This window comes from Leptidea sinapis, chromosome 42, assembly GCF_905404315.1.
Source record: "Leptidea sinapis chromosome 42, ilLepSina1.1, whole genome shotgun sequence".
Lineage (NCBI taxonomy): Eukaryota > Metazoa > Arthropoda > Insecta > Lepidoptera > Pieridae > Leptidea > Leptidea sinapis.
The window spans coordinates 6760883-6777633 of NC_066306.1; the positions used below are offsets into that span (position 1 = coordinate 6760883).

At 35.6% G+C, this 16751-nt stretch overlaps 1 protein-coding gene across 1 annotated transcript in view; it reads left to right on the forward strand.

The window, feature by feature from the left end:
* The window catches only part of LOC126976752 (C-Maf-inducing protein-like), a 70259-nt gene that overhangs the window by 26123 nt on the left and 27385 nt on the right, over positions 1-16751 (forward strand). The window contains exons 2-5 of the mRNA XM_050825315.1: positions 3691-3921; positions 13992-14120; positions 15445-15495; positions 15590-15661. Coding sequence (XP_050681272.1) covers positions 3691-3921; positions 13992-14120; positions 15445-15495; positions 15590-15661 — 483 coding nt within the window. The remainder of the gene's footprint in view (positions 1-3690; positions 3922-13991; positions 14121-15444; positions 15496-15589; positions 15662-16751) is intronic.

Below are 16751 nucleotides of genomic sequence, written 5' to 3' on the forward strand. Positions count from 1 at the left end.
CCGGCAGCATATCGCTCAAGGTCGCTGGCATTTAGTGTCGCCTTAAGTCGGGGGACCGAGCCAACGGCCTTGAGGAATCGAGCGGAGCTAGGTTAACTCTCCTGTATAAAACCGCCATAGTTTTAGTTCAGAATTAGAATCATTATTAATTTATTACAAACATAATACAATATTCTTTACAAAAAAAAAACTATGTCATGTTAAATAGCATTTGTAAACGGTTAGTAATTTTTTCATACAATATTTAAATCTAGATTCAATAGTGTTGATGGCTCCAATTATAAAAGTTAGGGGTTTACTTTGATGATGTTTTCGCAATGTCTATTATAGATAGAAATGTAAAGAAGCGGAAATAAAATTAATTTACTTCTCATATTCTGTCGAATTGTAGACATATAACAATTTTTTTGTAAGTACCGTTAAGAAATGGTTTAAATTATGGTATAGATCAAGATTATATTTTGGCGATTTCTTGGGATAACAGCCTAAACTAGGACAGGCAAAGATTAGAGTCCTTACAGCATTTGTACAAATATTATGATATACATACAAAAAATATAAATGAATTAATTTATGAATGAACATTAGGCATATTATATTTTTCCATTACTCATCGACATAAATTTATTTACACGTAAATTATGGAGTGATATCTTTAAATACTATTACAGAAACCAATTATAGCAACGCACATCGCGTTGTATGTGGTGATAATATCAGGTGTCCAGTTAATTGCATTGCATTTTTCTGCACGGCGTAATATTTTTCATAATTAAATAATAATACTATATAATTAATTCATAAAAGATGTAATTAAAATATTATTTACGATGTCTTCGTGCGTCATATATATAAAAACACTAGTTAAGTAGGAAAAATTACTAAAAATATAATTCGACTTATCTAAATGACAGTTATATTTTGGGTTGATTTCATGTTATCTTATATCTTTAAACGAGCAATTCTTGTATATATATATAATCTGAATCTCGGAAACGGCTCCAACGATTTTCATAAAATTAATTATGCAGGGGATTTCGGGGGTGATAAATCGATCTAGCTAGGTCTCAATTAAAAAAAAATGCATTTATCCATGTTTGAATGAGAAACAGCTACAATAACATTAGAATACAAAGGTAAATTTCGCCACTATATACAAGACCATTATAGCTCAGATGGGACATTGGGTGATCCGGAAAGCAGAAGACCCCGGTTCGAATCCAGATGTCCTATTAGTTTTTTTTTTGTTCAAGTTTTGTACATTCTTAAAAATCCGAGCAAGGCTCGGTCGTCCGGATATTAAGTATATATATATGTTACTAGCTGACCCAGCAAACGTTATATTGCCGATATTAAAATCGCGATACAAAAGTAACTGTTGATCGTAGATGGGTGAAAATTTGAAGTTGTACGTATTTTTAATGCTGACTTATAATCAAACAATTTAAAAAAAAATGTAAAAAAAATAAAAAAATAAAATTTCGTGTGGACCACCCATTTAGGGGGATGAAATATAGATGTTGCCCGCTTCTCAGACCTACCCCATATGCACTCAAAATTTCATGAGAATCGTTCAAGCCGTTTCGGAAGAGTTCAATGTGTAACACCATGACACGAGAATTTTATATATTAGAAGATATAAGTTATTTTCTTGCTTACTAAGTGGACCCTATAGCCATGTAAGTCTAACCTCTAGGGAGACGGCACATTGAAATGCTTCAAAACAAATTAAAACCTTCAAAAATATTTATAATCACAATCTAGTCCTAGGCTGTGCGATCATTTAGATAATCAGCAGTGGAGTAATGAGATTTACGACAGAGCCATTTTTTTATAAAACATTTTAATTTTTTTATAGATACTGCTTGAACAGTGGCTGGGACTTTATTATAGAAGTGTATATATTTACCCTTAAAGCTATTATGTATCTTATGAAGCCTACTAGAATTGTGTGTCTTCTACCGCAATTATCACGGGGAGTGTTCCGAAGAGCTGTTTAACCTGATTCCTGCCGCCGAATTCCACCTTCGCACGACACGCCACAAGTTAGGATATCATCCTCACCATCTGGATGTGTGGCGGTCCTCCACAGTGCGGTTTTCAAGTAGCTTTCTTCCACGTACTACAAAGCTGTGGAATGAGCTTCCGTGTGCGGTGTTTCAGGGACGATACGACATGGGTACCTTCAAAAAAAGCGCGTACACCTTCCTTAAAGGCCGGCAACGCTCCTGTGATTCCTCTGATGTTGCAAGAGATTGTGGGCGGCGGTGATCACTTAACAACAGGTGACCCGTACGCTCGTTTGTCCTTCTATTCCATAAAAAAAAAGTTACAAGCAACCCCTTATTTCTAGTGTTATAATAATGAAAATCACTATTAAGAGCATTCACATTGTATTAAAAAAATCTGCCATACTATGTGTGTTAAAATATTTAAGTAATTATCAAAAGAAATAAGAAAGGAGACAGTGTTCAATAGATTTAAATTAAAATATTTAACGCTTTAAAAAAAATATTGTTTTTACTCAATACACAAATATTATCAATCGAGGTGGTAACTGGCACCAATCTCATTCTTATTATAATTTTTAGTGATTACCAGTGGGAGGCACCTTTGCACAGGATGCCGGCTAGATTATGGGTACCACAACGGCGCCTATTTCTGCCGTGAAGCAGTAATGTGTAAGCATTATGTAGCTGTGTAGCTGTGTTTCGGGCGCCGTACCTAGTGAAATTACTGGGCAAATGAGACTTAACATGCTATGTCTCAAGGTGACGAGCGCAATTGTAGTGCCACTCAGAATTTTTGGGTTTCTCAAGAATCCTCAGTAGCACTGCATTGTAATGGGCAGGTTCACCCCTTATTCACTATAAAAAAAAGATTATTTATTTAAAAATATTGTAATTGTTTATTATAAGTAAATGTTTATTGCAAATGAAATAACTTTGAATTTACAATATAGTGATAAAATGTTTTTAAATGAATTGTATAAGAAACTCGGATGTGTTCTAGTAGTGCTATTTTTTACCACGTAATATAGGGGTGCGCTAGTGTCAGAAATTTTCTGAGGTTCCACTGCACTAAACAGAAAAGAGACTAAGTCATGGAAACACACGACCTGAGGAGTTTATGGCAGACATAACAGTCACCATAATAATATAATTTGACTCGTAAACACAGCACAAACCAACTTAAGCTTAATGTAAGGCAATTTATTGAAATAGGCGTTATTTTGCCGAAATATCCAAAATTATCTAAATGTTAAATGAAAGTCAAAAGCACTATAGCTTAGGGTTGTCAATGTTTTCTGGAAATAAAGAGTACGTCTGCTGTCAGATAAATAAAGAGTACAGATTAATGAAAAGGAGTATCAATTATTAAAAAATTAACAGCTTTTTTTGCTCCAAGTAATTGACATTAGATTCATAAATGTTTGCTGCGTTCAGAAACGACCGAGTTTTATGGCTACAGTAAAGTAGTTTTTGTAAAAAGAAAGTATTATATGTCAAATTAATGCAAAAAAAGGCTTATTTGGTAAGAATTGTATTAAAGCGTACTATTTATTGTTATAGATTATAAAGTCCACTTACATGAAATAGAGTACAATATTTTAGATTACGGTTGGCAACCCTACTATAGAGTTTTATTTGATTAAAGTTTTAACTTCCTAATCCTTTTCTTTCTTTACAGGGTTCGAGCCCTGAGAGCATTGACATCGCAGGGCTGAAGGGTGGTCTTCCTGCTGGAACGCCTATGCCACCACCGGGCCCAAGATATATGCTAGCCACAGAGGGGACCTTGAGAATATGTTCGTTCCAGCATACCAGAACAGTCGTCGATAAGATACTCGCTGCCAAATTCTTCAGGCGATGGGAGACTCACGTGCTGAGCCTGCTTGAAGAAACAGTCGTGTCCAAAACGGTTAGTCACTAATTATTACGGGCTCTCGCTTTAGTCAACGTGCTTGAAAGTATCGATAGAGGAAATGCCAAAAGTTTTATAAGAATTATAATAACTGCGGGCAGATTGCAATGTATCATCTATAAAGCTCTGAGTCTTGGCAATATTTATATTATATTTCAAGAGTTATAAATACTTGTGTTTAGAGTTAGAGTTGGTAATGGCTTAATAATAGCTGAAAAAATATTGAATCGATTTGGGCGCGGTTTAACCACATACAAGTTATGAACAGAAGCGTAACACAGCGGTCACCTTGAAATTTATACCTACGTCGGGGCGGTGCGCTAGGGTTGGTACTTGGTACATACAAAAAGATTGACGACGCGAACGGCCGCGGCGCAGCGCAGCGAATTTAACTCGGACAGTGACTAATCTAGGCGCGCGGCGTAGCACACTAGTAGTACCAGTGGGAGGCCCCTTTGCACAGTGAGGAGCGCAATTGTAGTGCCGCTCTGAATTTTTGGGTGTTTAAGGATCCTGAGCGGCACTGCATTGTACTGGGTGGGGCGTATCAATTACCATCAGCCGAGAGTCCTGCTCGTCTCGTCCCTTATTTTGCATAAAAAAACTCTACAGGTTTTTCTTCCCAAGATTGCTTAGCATCCGTGTAAATCGTATGCATGTGTGCGTGCGTCGATTCGGGCGCTCTTGTATGAAGTTAAAGAACTGTTATATTACTGTATTGGGGTTTTATCTCATGGCATTTTATCCCTTTCATCCTTGTATCAGATAAAAGAGATAACACGTGAACATAACCGCCCAATGCAAATAGCTATTCGACGTGACCGCGACATTTTTTCAATTCCAGAGTGCCTAACATCAACTATTATTAAAAATAAGCGATGCGATTCCGATGCAGTACAGTTTAGGTACCTAAACTGAATCGGTAAAACTCGTACCATGAAGTGCCTTTTACTGTATGGCGTTTGGATCGCTTATGAAGAATGAACGAAATAAATTTGTCTGTAGTCCGCGGTGTGAGAAAAAGATGACGCTCTACAGTCGTTGCATAAGTTTGTCTCTCTTACTCGAACCATATGCATTGCGTTTCGAAACCTATAATGATTTGATTTTAGCGGTTTTTTTAACCACTAAGCCCTTTTTTGTAATAGTAATAATATAAATAAATACAGTTCTTTGAGTTACAAATTAAATGTTTCCTAAGGTATTGTTGAAATCATAATTTTGCGCGGCGGCCATCTTGGATTTCAAAAATGATCCCAAATTCGTTCTCTGCAGCCTCGAGAACCTCGGATACAATATCCATAATGCTGAAATCATAATTTTGCGCGTAATTTAACATTTCTCTTATACGTCGATAAAAAAGGTTTCACTTCAAAAATGCATAAAAAATATCACTGTAATTCGTACTCTTGCGCAACTGTAAGTAAAAATATTACTCGGTCCTTCCGGGTAGGGGGTCGTTGACCCGCATCGCTCGGTTCGTTCTCGTGCGGAGCCATGCCCGTGGAGCGTACCAATCGAATCTTATAGTTATACGTTCGAGCGATTTTTGCCTAAAGTGTTGGGAAAACCTCGGCTGGGGACCGCACCATCGGCTTTGAGGAATCGAGCAGAGCTAAGTTTCCTCTCCCACACAAAATCGCCATAGTTTTAATTCGTAATCAGAGGCACTTTATATTTATTACAACCATAACTATGTCATGTCAACTAACAAAACTATGTCATGTTAAATAGAATTGGTGTACAATTAAAAAAAATCGTACAATAATTTATCTAGATTAGCATGGCTCCAACTGTAAAAGTTAGGGGTATTTTGGTGAAATGTTTTTCGCACTGTCTATAACTATATAATATAAAAAAATGATATATAAATATTTTTTTGTATAAATATCAGCTTTATATAAACCGTCAAGAAATGGTTTCAACTATGCGCTATTTCCTCGATTTCTTGGGAAATCAGCCTTAACGCTGCCTTATTTCTGTCTGGTGTCACACAAAATCCCTAGAGTACGACGTGCTTGAACTCTCTCTCTCTTGCTTTATCTATATTGGGTATTGTTTTTAATTAATTTTATGGAAAATTTAATGAACGAACGACCTTAAGATTAGTTCCAATACGAATTTCCGCCCGCTTCCTTTGTGGTCGATCACCTGTTTTTTCTAGTTTCTATGAAATAAGCTCCTAGTTGTAATAAATTGTAGGAAAGCAAAGAAAACGGTTGTGCAAAATAATCTGCCATTCAAGTTTCATAACGTTTTTATTTGTTTTTAAGGCATTTTAGTTAAAAAATCTCAAAAAAAATATTGATATAATATCGTTTTTCGTCTCATATTTAATCATTTGGACTGATAATTATTGTTTGAATATTTATAAACAAGCAGTGCTTAATCGTTTTTAAAAACCAGAAGAAAAACATTGGTTTTTTAGAAATTTATGTTCCATTCTTGACTAAGCTAATTGAAAAACGCTTAAAAACCTGATAACTCAAAGATGGTTCACTTTTGCATTATGCTTATGGGGTTTACAATTATCGCAAATTGTCACCTCTAACATCTCCTTATGGAAATACGTCGTATTATCAATAGGCCTGTATAAATGTTGGTTCAGGTTGTTTTTAGTAAAAAGTAAGTAGGTATCGCCAACTTTAAAATTTAGAGAAAAAATAATTTTTACTCAGAGAAGAAAACACAACCTGAAAATACCTTAGAAGTCAATGGCGTTGTTTGCTAATACAACGGTAAACGATCTTTAACGGTCTTCTCTGTTTTGAGTTGGTTGTTGGTTTGACAATAAAAAAAAAATAATAAGGACGTAAAAAAATAGTTGTCCACACCAGGGAGACAGTGCTTTTATATCTAAGACCGTATTCACCGTATTATCTAGCATAATATAGAACCCTAGTACATCCCACAAATATTTTCATTGATATTGCCTGTATTACATTTAACAGCTGTACAAACGGACGTCACTTCAGTTACTCATCGATATATTATATTGTATCACATTGGGTTGAGCCGAAATCACAAGGCATAATGCCCTCTCTGTACATTAAATCAATTAAATATTAAAAAAAAAGGCTAAACACCTTGTAAGTACTCATTATGACGACCTGTATAGCCGAGTGGTTAGGGATCGTAACTACTAAGCTAGAGGTCCCGGGTTTGAATCTCGGTAGGTGTAAGCATTTATATGATGAATATAGATGTTTGTTTCCGAGTCATGGATGTTTAAATGTATTTATGTATGTTTATATGAATATATGTATGTTTAAGTAAGTATATTGTATTAAATATATCATTGTCTTGTAACCCATAACACAGGCTATATATGCTTAACTTGGGGCAAGATAATTTGTGTAAAAAGTGTGTCAATATTATTATTATGTATGGCCTTGCTTTGTGAGCGTTATTTTTGTAATTTTGTAGTTATAAAATGTCGTTGCTTGCAGCGGCATCGTGTGCCAGGTCGTCTTCTTTCCTCAAATATGTGCGAAGGGAACGGTGCGTCAACTCGTGAACGGGTGCCGCTTGTGGTGCCAGGTCGACCTGTTTTAGTTAATTAATCAATGCATTTGTTGGAATTACTAATTATGACAGTAATCACGATCATCATATTCACGATGCATCCTTACACAAACAATGAATTCAATCTCTAAAGGTTGATGCATCCAATATAAGATATTTTATATTTATACAGTATTTATTTGGCATTTATTACTTTTTATGAAATATTTAATATTTAAATCGCTTTTTACTTCTAACACGATTTATATATATATTGGATGGCAGCACCTTACAAACTAATTTGTTTTGTATATTTTTATTATATTATTTTAGTACTTCTCAAGGTCATGTACTTCAAACCTTTTAGATTTACAACTGATTCACTCTATTTGACTCGTACTTGACAATTAGGAAACTTTATGTACTTAATATCATTTCAGCCGTCCCAAAGTCACTTCCGCTAGATCACGCGAAATTGATCAGTAGAAGAAATGATAAAGTCAATCAGTGTACTTATATAATAGAATAAATGGTGACCTTAATATATATCCTATCACGTTACATCTATGCAGAAAAGCTTTAAATTATTAGCTATCTTGTCTTGCTTATGATGAAGTGCAAAATCTTCTGATCAGACTAACATGACAAACACACGCATTCTATTAATATTAATTTAAAAAAAACACACACACACACACAGTTGGCAGACTTGTTTTCATTGTGCGATAATTGTAAAGTTTGGTTTTTCATCATTTCTGTTTATTTCTATATTGTTTATTAAATAAAATGTATCTGCAAAGGAAGTTGCGAGATATTCCCAATACAACTATGTCCACTGTCCTAAGACATCTTGCTGGGAAGTCTCACCCACTAAAACTAATATGTAATCTTTGAAATATACGAAATTTATTATTATTACAGCCATTGTAGAATACTCTATTGATTGAAAATATTGGCCCTTGAGTTTCTTGGATGTTCTTATTTGAGCTCGACTTTTTCCTAACATAATATGGTTTTCGTGTCACTTGCTACGGCGCCCTTCAGAACAAACAGTAATATTTACACATTACTGCTTCACAGCAGAAATAAGCTTCGTTACCATAATCTAGCCGGCATCCTGTGCAAAGGAGCTCCCCACTGGTAATGATGCCATCTTTATAATATTAACATAAATTTGAATTGAACATTTTAATTATAGTATTATCTCATTGAATTCACGCAAACTAACTCCGCTATCAACTCAAAATAAACTGCTTCGATTACGAGTCGAATGACGCAAGTCAACAGTTGTATAATAAATACTACAGCAGTTAGGTAACAAGTGGCGACAACGTTATTTGACAACGGTAACCTTTACGATATTAATAAATATCTCAACAAATGATAAAATACAATATAACACAAGCAATCAAGCCTTCTACGAAGGCTCTATTATTGTTGGCACTTTGGATCTTGTCGGTACCATTAGATGAGCGATAAATTTTTCATTCAATATATTCCGGTGATCTTGACCAGATCATGTGTCCATCTAGTGGGGGGCCAACACTGCGTCTTCCGGTACATATACAGTTTATACACACTGTATGCTAAAAGATTTTTTTCTGATCTATTACTATGTATAAATGAACACAAAACATGATAAATATTATATTTAAAGGAAAAGGGTTCGGCACGCGCTCGGCTTCGTGTTCGCAGAGCAATGCCCTAGCTCGCCCAAGTTACGAGGTCACTTCTGACGTCACACCCCTCCCATAACACGATGTCTGTTGCTCTATCTCGGTTGCGGCCTCCGATGGCCTTCTGACTATCACTCGTATGTAGCTATAACGCGCTGCAACTATCTTATCGAGGCATAAGGTTCTCATTACCGCCTCTTTACAATGTTTTTTTTATGACGAGACGTGCAGGACGTTCAGCTGATGGTTATTGATACGTCGTGCCCATTACAATGCAGTGCCGCTCAGGATTCTTGAAAAATCCCAAAATTCTGTACGACATCACAATTGCGCTCGTCACCTTCAGACATACGACGTTAAGTCTCATTTGCCCAGTAATTTCACTAGCAACGGCAAACAGCGACGGAAACACAGTAATGCTAACACATTACTGTTTTACGGCAGAAATAGGCACCGTTATGGTACCCATAATCTAGCTGGCATCCTGTGCAAAGGAGCTGGTAAAATAATTATCACACACCACTATCGCATTCCTTAACTCTGCATTCGACTCACTCGTACCTAATTTTTCTCTTAAATTCATTTCTCTTCAAACATACATGATTGAAATTAATGTGTGAAAGTGAATAAACGAATGAAAAATCAGTTTTGAATTTTTTATTTAATCGTAATATTATATAGGTGTTAAAACAATATTGTTGAAATAAGTTTGATAAGTATAAAATACATTTGATCCATTAATATTCGGATGGCTGAAGGTCGCTCCCTATTTGGCTTCTCGTCGTCCTAATTCGGAATCCACAGGTGCCGCTATTAGTGAAGGTCAAATCCGAAATGAGAAAAAATTGGTCGAAAATAATAACAAATTAAAGAATTACTTACAACAATGCAAACCAGTTATTTATAAGGTGAATGACACTGCACACCGTCTGACATTTCAGTTTGACATTTTCCGTGTGAAAAGATGAATCGATAAAAATGTTCCTTTTTGATTAATAGTTGATATAACGAACAGATTTTCAATAAATAAATTGAAACTAATAATCAAATATACTAAGCACTAAGTTGCTGTGTACGTTATATATATACGTTGTTCACAAACCTTATTTACTTATATGAAATCTACTATTGTCTATTGCCTGCTAAAAGTCGATATAATCTGTAGTATGCTCTCCAAAAGATTTTAGGATCGATATCAATAAGAACGAATGAAGAAGAAGAAGGGGAGGCCTTTGTCCAGCATGATTATAATATATAAAATATGAATATCCGGGCGACTGAGCCTTGCTCGGATTTTTGTACTAAACTTGAACAAAAAAAACTTATAGGACATCTGGATTCGAACCGGGGTCTTCTGGTTTCCCGATCACCCAATGTTAGGACATCTTATTATGATTCTTACATTCTTGTATATAGTGGCAAAATTTACCTTTGTATCCGTATGTTATTGTAGCAGTTTCTCATTAAAACACGGATAAAAGACTACATTTTTTATGAAACCTAACTAGATCGATTTATCGTCCCCAAAATCCCCTGTATACTAAATTTTATGAAAATCGTTGGTGCCGTTTAGATTCAGATTATATATATATATATATATATATATCTTGTATAAGATAAGTATATTATCTAGTAATAGTTTTATATTGTAATAGACTCTAATAAATAAATTAATAAAGTCACCCTTAAGGATATTACCTGAGGAGGTCTGTGCAAGCACATCGTCGACTTTCACTTAGACATGGTCCATGAGATGATTCATTTCTGCATTATCAATATTGGACCTGTATGTTATATATTATTAGTTTGTTACGTCACTTTTGACCTAAATAATATAAGGTGAATTCCTGCACACACCCACGCACACTCAGGAAACTTTTTGTTATTGATCTACTGTGGCTGTCATATTGTCACAGCTGTGAGTAAATGTATTCTTATATCAATGAATGAGTTTAACGATGAGTATTTCGATCTCGATGTAGTTTTCTTGGCAATGCTTTGAAATAAATGAACAAATATGTTAGCCGCATGAATAATAGATACATATTACCAAATTAAGCAATCAGTTGTACATGGGGCACACTCTAAAACTTTAGCACTTCTAGCTAATCGAAACTATTTGAATTAAGAATGTTATATTTTTTGAAACGTTGCAACCTTCTTAGTAATAAAAAAAACAATTGGCGGGAAATCATTTATGAATTGTTTTTATCACACATCAAAGTTCTACGTTCTTAAGTCAAAAAGATTTTAGATTATTTTTTATGATTTTAAAAGTTCTCTCTCTCCGCAAGACTATGCCGCTCGTCTTCAAAATGCTTTTGGGAGTGAAGCACCTTGCTTGAGCACCGTGAGGCGATGGTTTGCTGGATATGAGAGAGGTCTGGTTTCATTACATGACGAATATCGTGAAGGGCGGCCTCCAATTACTGCCGTCAACGAAAATAATGTGGCTTCTATTAAGCGGCTAATTGAAGAAAACCCGCGGATTACCTATGAGACAATTCAAGGACTATTGCGGATTGGTATGAGCCAAATTCAGAAAATTTTACTCGAAGAATTGAAAGTTCGGAAACTTTGTTGTCGTTGGATCCCTCATGAATTGACAGCGGAACAGAAGCGGGCTCGCGTGGAATGGTGCTCTCAGATGCTAATGAAGTACGACCATGGTATTCTAATGCTGTTTATGTCATTGTCACAGGAGACGAAACGTGGATTTATTGTTTTGAACCCAAAAAAAAACAGCAATCTTGTGAATGGGTGTTTGGAAATGAGAACAGGCTAACAGAAGTAAGACAGGCGAGAAACGTGGGTAAAAAAATGATCGCATTTTTTTTCTCAGCTGCGGCAGCCCATCTGCACAATTCCACTTGAAGATTAAAAGATTGCCGAGTGGTTTCCTACCATTTGTTTACTCAGGGTGTTACAAAAAGTTCCTCTTACATCATGACAACGCTTCTTCACACAGGGCCAACAAAACTATGTAATTTTTAGCTTCCGAAAAAGTACAACTCGTCACCCATCCTGCCCATAGCCCCGACCTAGCACCCTGTGATTTCTGTATTTTCTCCAAAATCAAAGATTTGATGAGAGATTTCACTTTTACCAATTCTGAAGAGGCAGTGATAGCGTTCAATCAGCACGTAGAAAATATGGTTTCAGATCTGTGGTCCTCCTGTTTTAAAAAATTGTTCGATCGCATGAAAAAAATGTAAAGGAGAGTTTATGAATGGAAATAAACATAATATTTTGGTCGTAACATGTTGTTTCTTTAAGTTACGCAAAACTTTTATTGTGATCTACGTAATAGGTAATTTGCAAATAAATTTCGAAACCACAGTCATTTAGAACCACGGAGTAGTAGAAAAATAAGGACTCCGTGTCACCTTACATAACATTGTAGCACCAAAACAAGCCGATTAACGTGTAAATACATAGACCCACGCACACATTTATCCTACTACAGGCCGATAGGCGGCCATTATGAGAATTGTCATCGTCTGTGACAGATCAGTTCGCGTCTCAATAAAATATTTTAAAAATGCCGTCGTGCGTTGTCTTAAAGTGTAAAAACGATACTATATAAGTATTTGTGCCAAATATGATTATTTAAGGGAGAAAAAATTGTGTAACTAGTATCCCCCCTAACCGCACACACACTAGCATAACGGTGCTTCACTTGCAAATATCACGGAACGGATACCTACAAGTAAAAAACTTAATAATTAAATGCACATTTAGTTTTTCGTCGTCGCGTCGTGTTGTTGAATCTCAAACACGTTATGTTAATTTCTTTCGTTATGTCAATATGGTATGTGGGTCAATCTTCAAAACAAATAATTTGAAATTACGATCGGAAATATCGCAATCCGTCTTAGCTATCTATATCTATCTTAGCTGATTTTACTTAAATAAGGCACAGATAAGCTATATTCGTATGTTTATTATAGGTAGATATTTAATCATCTTTGTGATCCATATTACTTTCTTAACGAATACTTATAAAATAACAGTTTTTTACTTGATTCATACGCGGTGTATATATCTCTCTTTCAACCAGAAGATGAATTTTTAAAATGTCTGTATCTGTCTATTTGTACCCGGCTTTTCTTCGAAACGCTTGATGATTTTGACGGGACTTTCAATAACCCTTGGCTCTCCATAGAAATCTGAGATTAGCAAATACTGAAAAGCCAATACGAGCAGGACATTCATCTGATGGTAGTTAATACGAACACTATGCAGTGCCGCTCAGCATTCTTGAAAAATCCAAAAATTCTAAGCGTAACTACAAAAATTGCGCTCGTCACCTTGAGACATAAGATGTTAAGTCTTATTTGCCCAGTAATTTCACTAGCTACGGCGCACTTCAGACCGAAACACAATATTGCTTACACATTACTGGTACAGTGCAGAAATGGGCGCCGTTGTGGTTGGTTGCCCATAATCTAGCAGGTTTCTAGTTCTACTAATTTTAGAACTTTCTGACTCATGTCATGAAGTCTTACGACCGCTCTCAGTATACTATCTACAGATAGAGATAAATTACTACCTTCTACCGTCAGTTATTAGCTGTCAATAATCTGAAGCTGTCCCAATATACCCGATAAGTCATTCTTATCGCCTCATATTGGGACGCGTGAATTGCAATTTCCATACAAACTTCTATCGCTGGTAAGCTATACGTCGTCCCATCGACAGACAGTGTGTACGGATAAGGCGAGTTACCGTCGATAAGTTTATTGGCACAGAAAAGTCAACGATAGTTACGATTTTTATCTCAAGTAGGAGATAGACTGAATATTGGGAACGGCCGTTAGCAATTACCTAACTGCAACTGGAGATAATAATATTACTTAACTAAACATGTATTTATTTTTATTTCAGCCATCTGGTCAATTAGAGAAGCCGTTGTCATACAGCTGCATGCAGGAAGTATACTGCATATCGAGATGGGATCCAGCTAGGAAGTACTGTTTACGCATCGTCACTCAAAATGGATCACTTCTTCTCCAGGTTTGTTATTATGAGAAGATTATATTTTTATTAATTAACTAATGAGAGTACCATACATTTTTTTTTATAATATTGACGCACTTTTACACAAATTATCTTGCCCCAAACTAGGCATAGCCTAGTATAGTACTAGGCTATGCCTAGATGTATATGGTAATGGTATATTTAATACAATATACTTACTTAAACATACATAAATACATATAAACATCCACGACTCGGAAAAAACATCCATATTCATCATATAAATGATTGCACCTACCGGGATTCGAGCCCGGGACCTCTAGCTTAGTAGTCAGGGTCACTAACCATTCGGCTATATGAGTCGTCCATACATTCATTTATTTATTTATTTGGTTCAAAATTTTACAGAAAGCTTATAAGTGATAACATGAATATTAATGAACCGAAATGGTGTCTAGTAAATTTGAGATAAAATATTTATTTCAATGCGTTAAAAAGTATGTTAGTTATATTATTTTCCTATTAATTTATGTTATGATGATTTGTACCATAAAATTAACATTGTATTTTCAAAACGTGCTAATAATAAATATTTACATAAAATACTGAATTTATTAATAATTTTATAAAATACTAGCTGACCCAGCAAACGTTGTGTTGCCGATATTAAAATCGCGATACAAAAGTAACTGTTGATCGTAGATGGGTGAAATGGGAAAAATTAAAAAAAAAATTCGTGTGAAAAGAAACCACCCTTAACATGAAGGGGGATGAAAAATAGATGTTGTCCGATTCTCAGACCTACCCAATATGCACTCAGTCAAGCCGTTTCGGAGGAGTTCAAAGTTTAACACCATGACACGAGAATTTTATATATTAGAGAGAAGAAGAAGCTATTCGTGATAACCATTTTGTTATTCAATTATTTACATTTCTCGTGCTTTGCAGCCGGCGTGGTCATTACACATAATTTATCTTTTATACAACTATATGAATTATAATACTGTTGTTAATGATAGCTAAAAATAGTTATGTATATTTATTTACCAGCGGGAAGCTCCTTTGCACAGGAAGCCGACTAGATTATGGGTACCACAACGGCGCCTATTTCTGCCGCGAAGCAGTAATGTGTAAAACTGTAATCATTATTGTGTTACGGTGTGAAGGGCGCCGCAGTTAGTGAAATTATGTGTAATGTCTCAAGGTGACAAGCGCAATTGTAGTGCCGCTCAAAATTTTTGGGTTTTTCAAAAATCCTGAGCGGCACTGCATTGTAATGGGTAGGGCGTATCAATTACCATCAGCTAAACGTCCCACGTCCAAAAAATATAATTTTTATTATATTGCCATTGTTTTTCAGGCGAATGATGCTTACACCAGAGACCAGTGGTACTACTCAATTATTTGGAAGGTGAGAACGTTGAATGTTATTAACAAGAGGTGTATTTTCAGAGATAAAATCGACAGTATGCAGTAAAATGTTTAATTATTGCTTGTTGTTGCAGAGAAACATGATCAGATATCGCAAAACGCTTACAAAAACTGCCAGGAAGGAAGTTGTTCTCAGAGAACTAAAGGTAAGATAAAAGATTGTATTTCAATACGTTATCGTAACATGGATACTTTACGTGGAGTATTAACAAATAACTTTCGCTTTTGCACTTTTACATTCACTCGAATTGAAAAATATTTTAAATATATCATCATCATCATCAGCCGGAAGACTTCCAATGCTGGATAAAGGCCTCCCTCAAAGATTTCCACGACGATCGGTCCTGCGCTGCCCTCATCCAACGTATTCCGGCGATCTTGATCTTAGATCGTCAGTCCATCATGTGGTGGGCCTAGCAACACTGTGTCTTCCGGTACGTGGTCGCCATTCGAGGTCTTTACTACCCCAACGGCCATCTATCCGTCGGACTATGTGCCGTGCCCACTGCCACTTCAGCTACGCAATCATTTGGACTATGTCGGTAGCTTAGGTTGGTTCTCCTACGGATCTTCTCATTTCTGATGAATATATAGAAATAAATTAAATATATTATTTCATTTTTAAATATATATAATTGTTTAATAGGTATATTTTACTGCTTCAATTCGTCCCCGTTATGTTTCTAGTTCGGTCTGAAGTTGTTACGCGCTCTTGAGTGCGCAGGGACTTTAACGCATTCGCCCCCGCAGCAACGTCGTGCTTATATAGTAGTTTGACAAGTGGTATATAACTGTTGCAGTAGGGTGCAAACACTAGCGGCCTTACAAATAAAGTTATACCTGGGAATAAATCAAAAATATGTAAAATGTTTACAAATAGACACTTTACTTATGATTGTTTTATTCGGACGTATAACGTTTCCTGTGTTTATTTGTAAGGCTGCTGCTTAGATAATTAATACGTCTAGATAGTCTCTTGATGTTAGACATCCGATGAAAACAGGCCAAGTTGAATACGTGTTGAATACCAATAATAGTGTGCGTGACAAGCTATGTCTTACACTTGCGATTTTTATGATATTTTGTGAAGTTTGCGTGAATTGCTCAAAATAGAGGTTAGTTCTAAAATCAATTTTTTTCGACGTTTTCACAACTGTCGTAGTCTATAGTCTACACGTATAAAATATTTAAGTCTGCATGACATTCGGAACAACTTCAGACTTATCATTGTATTGT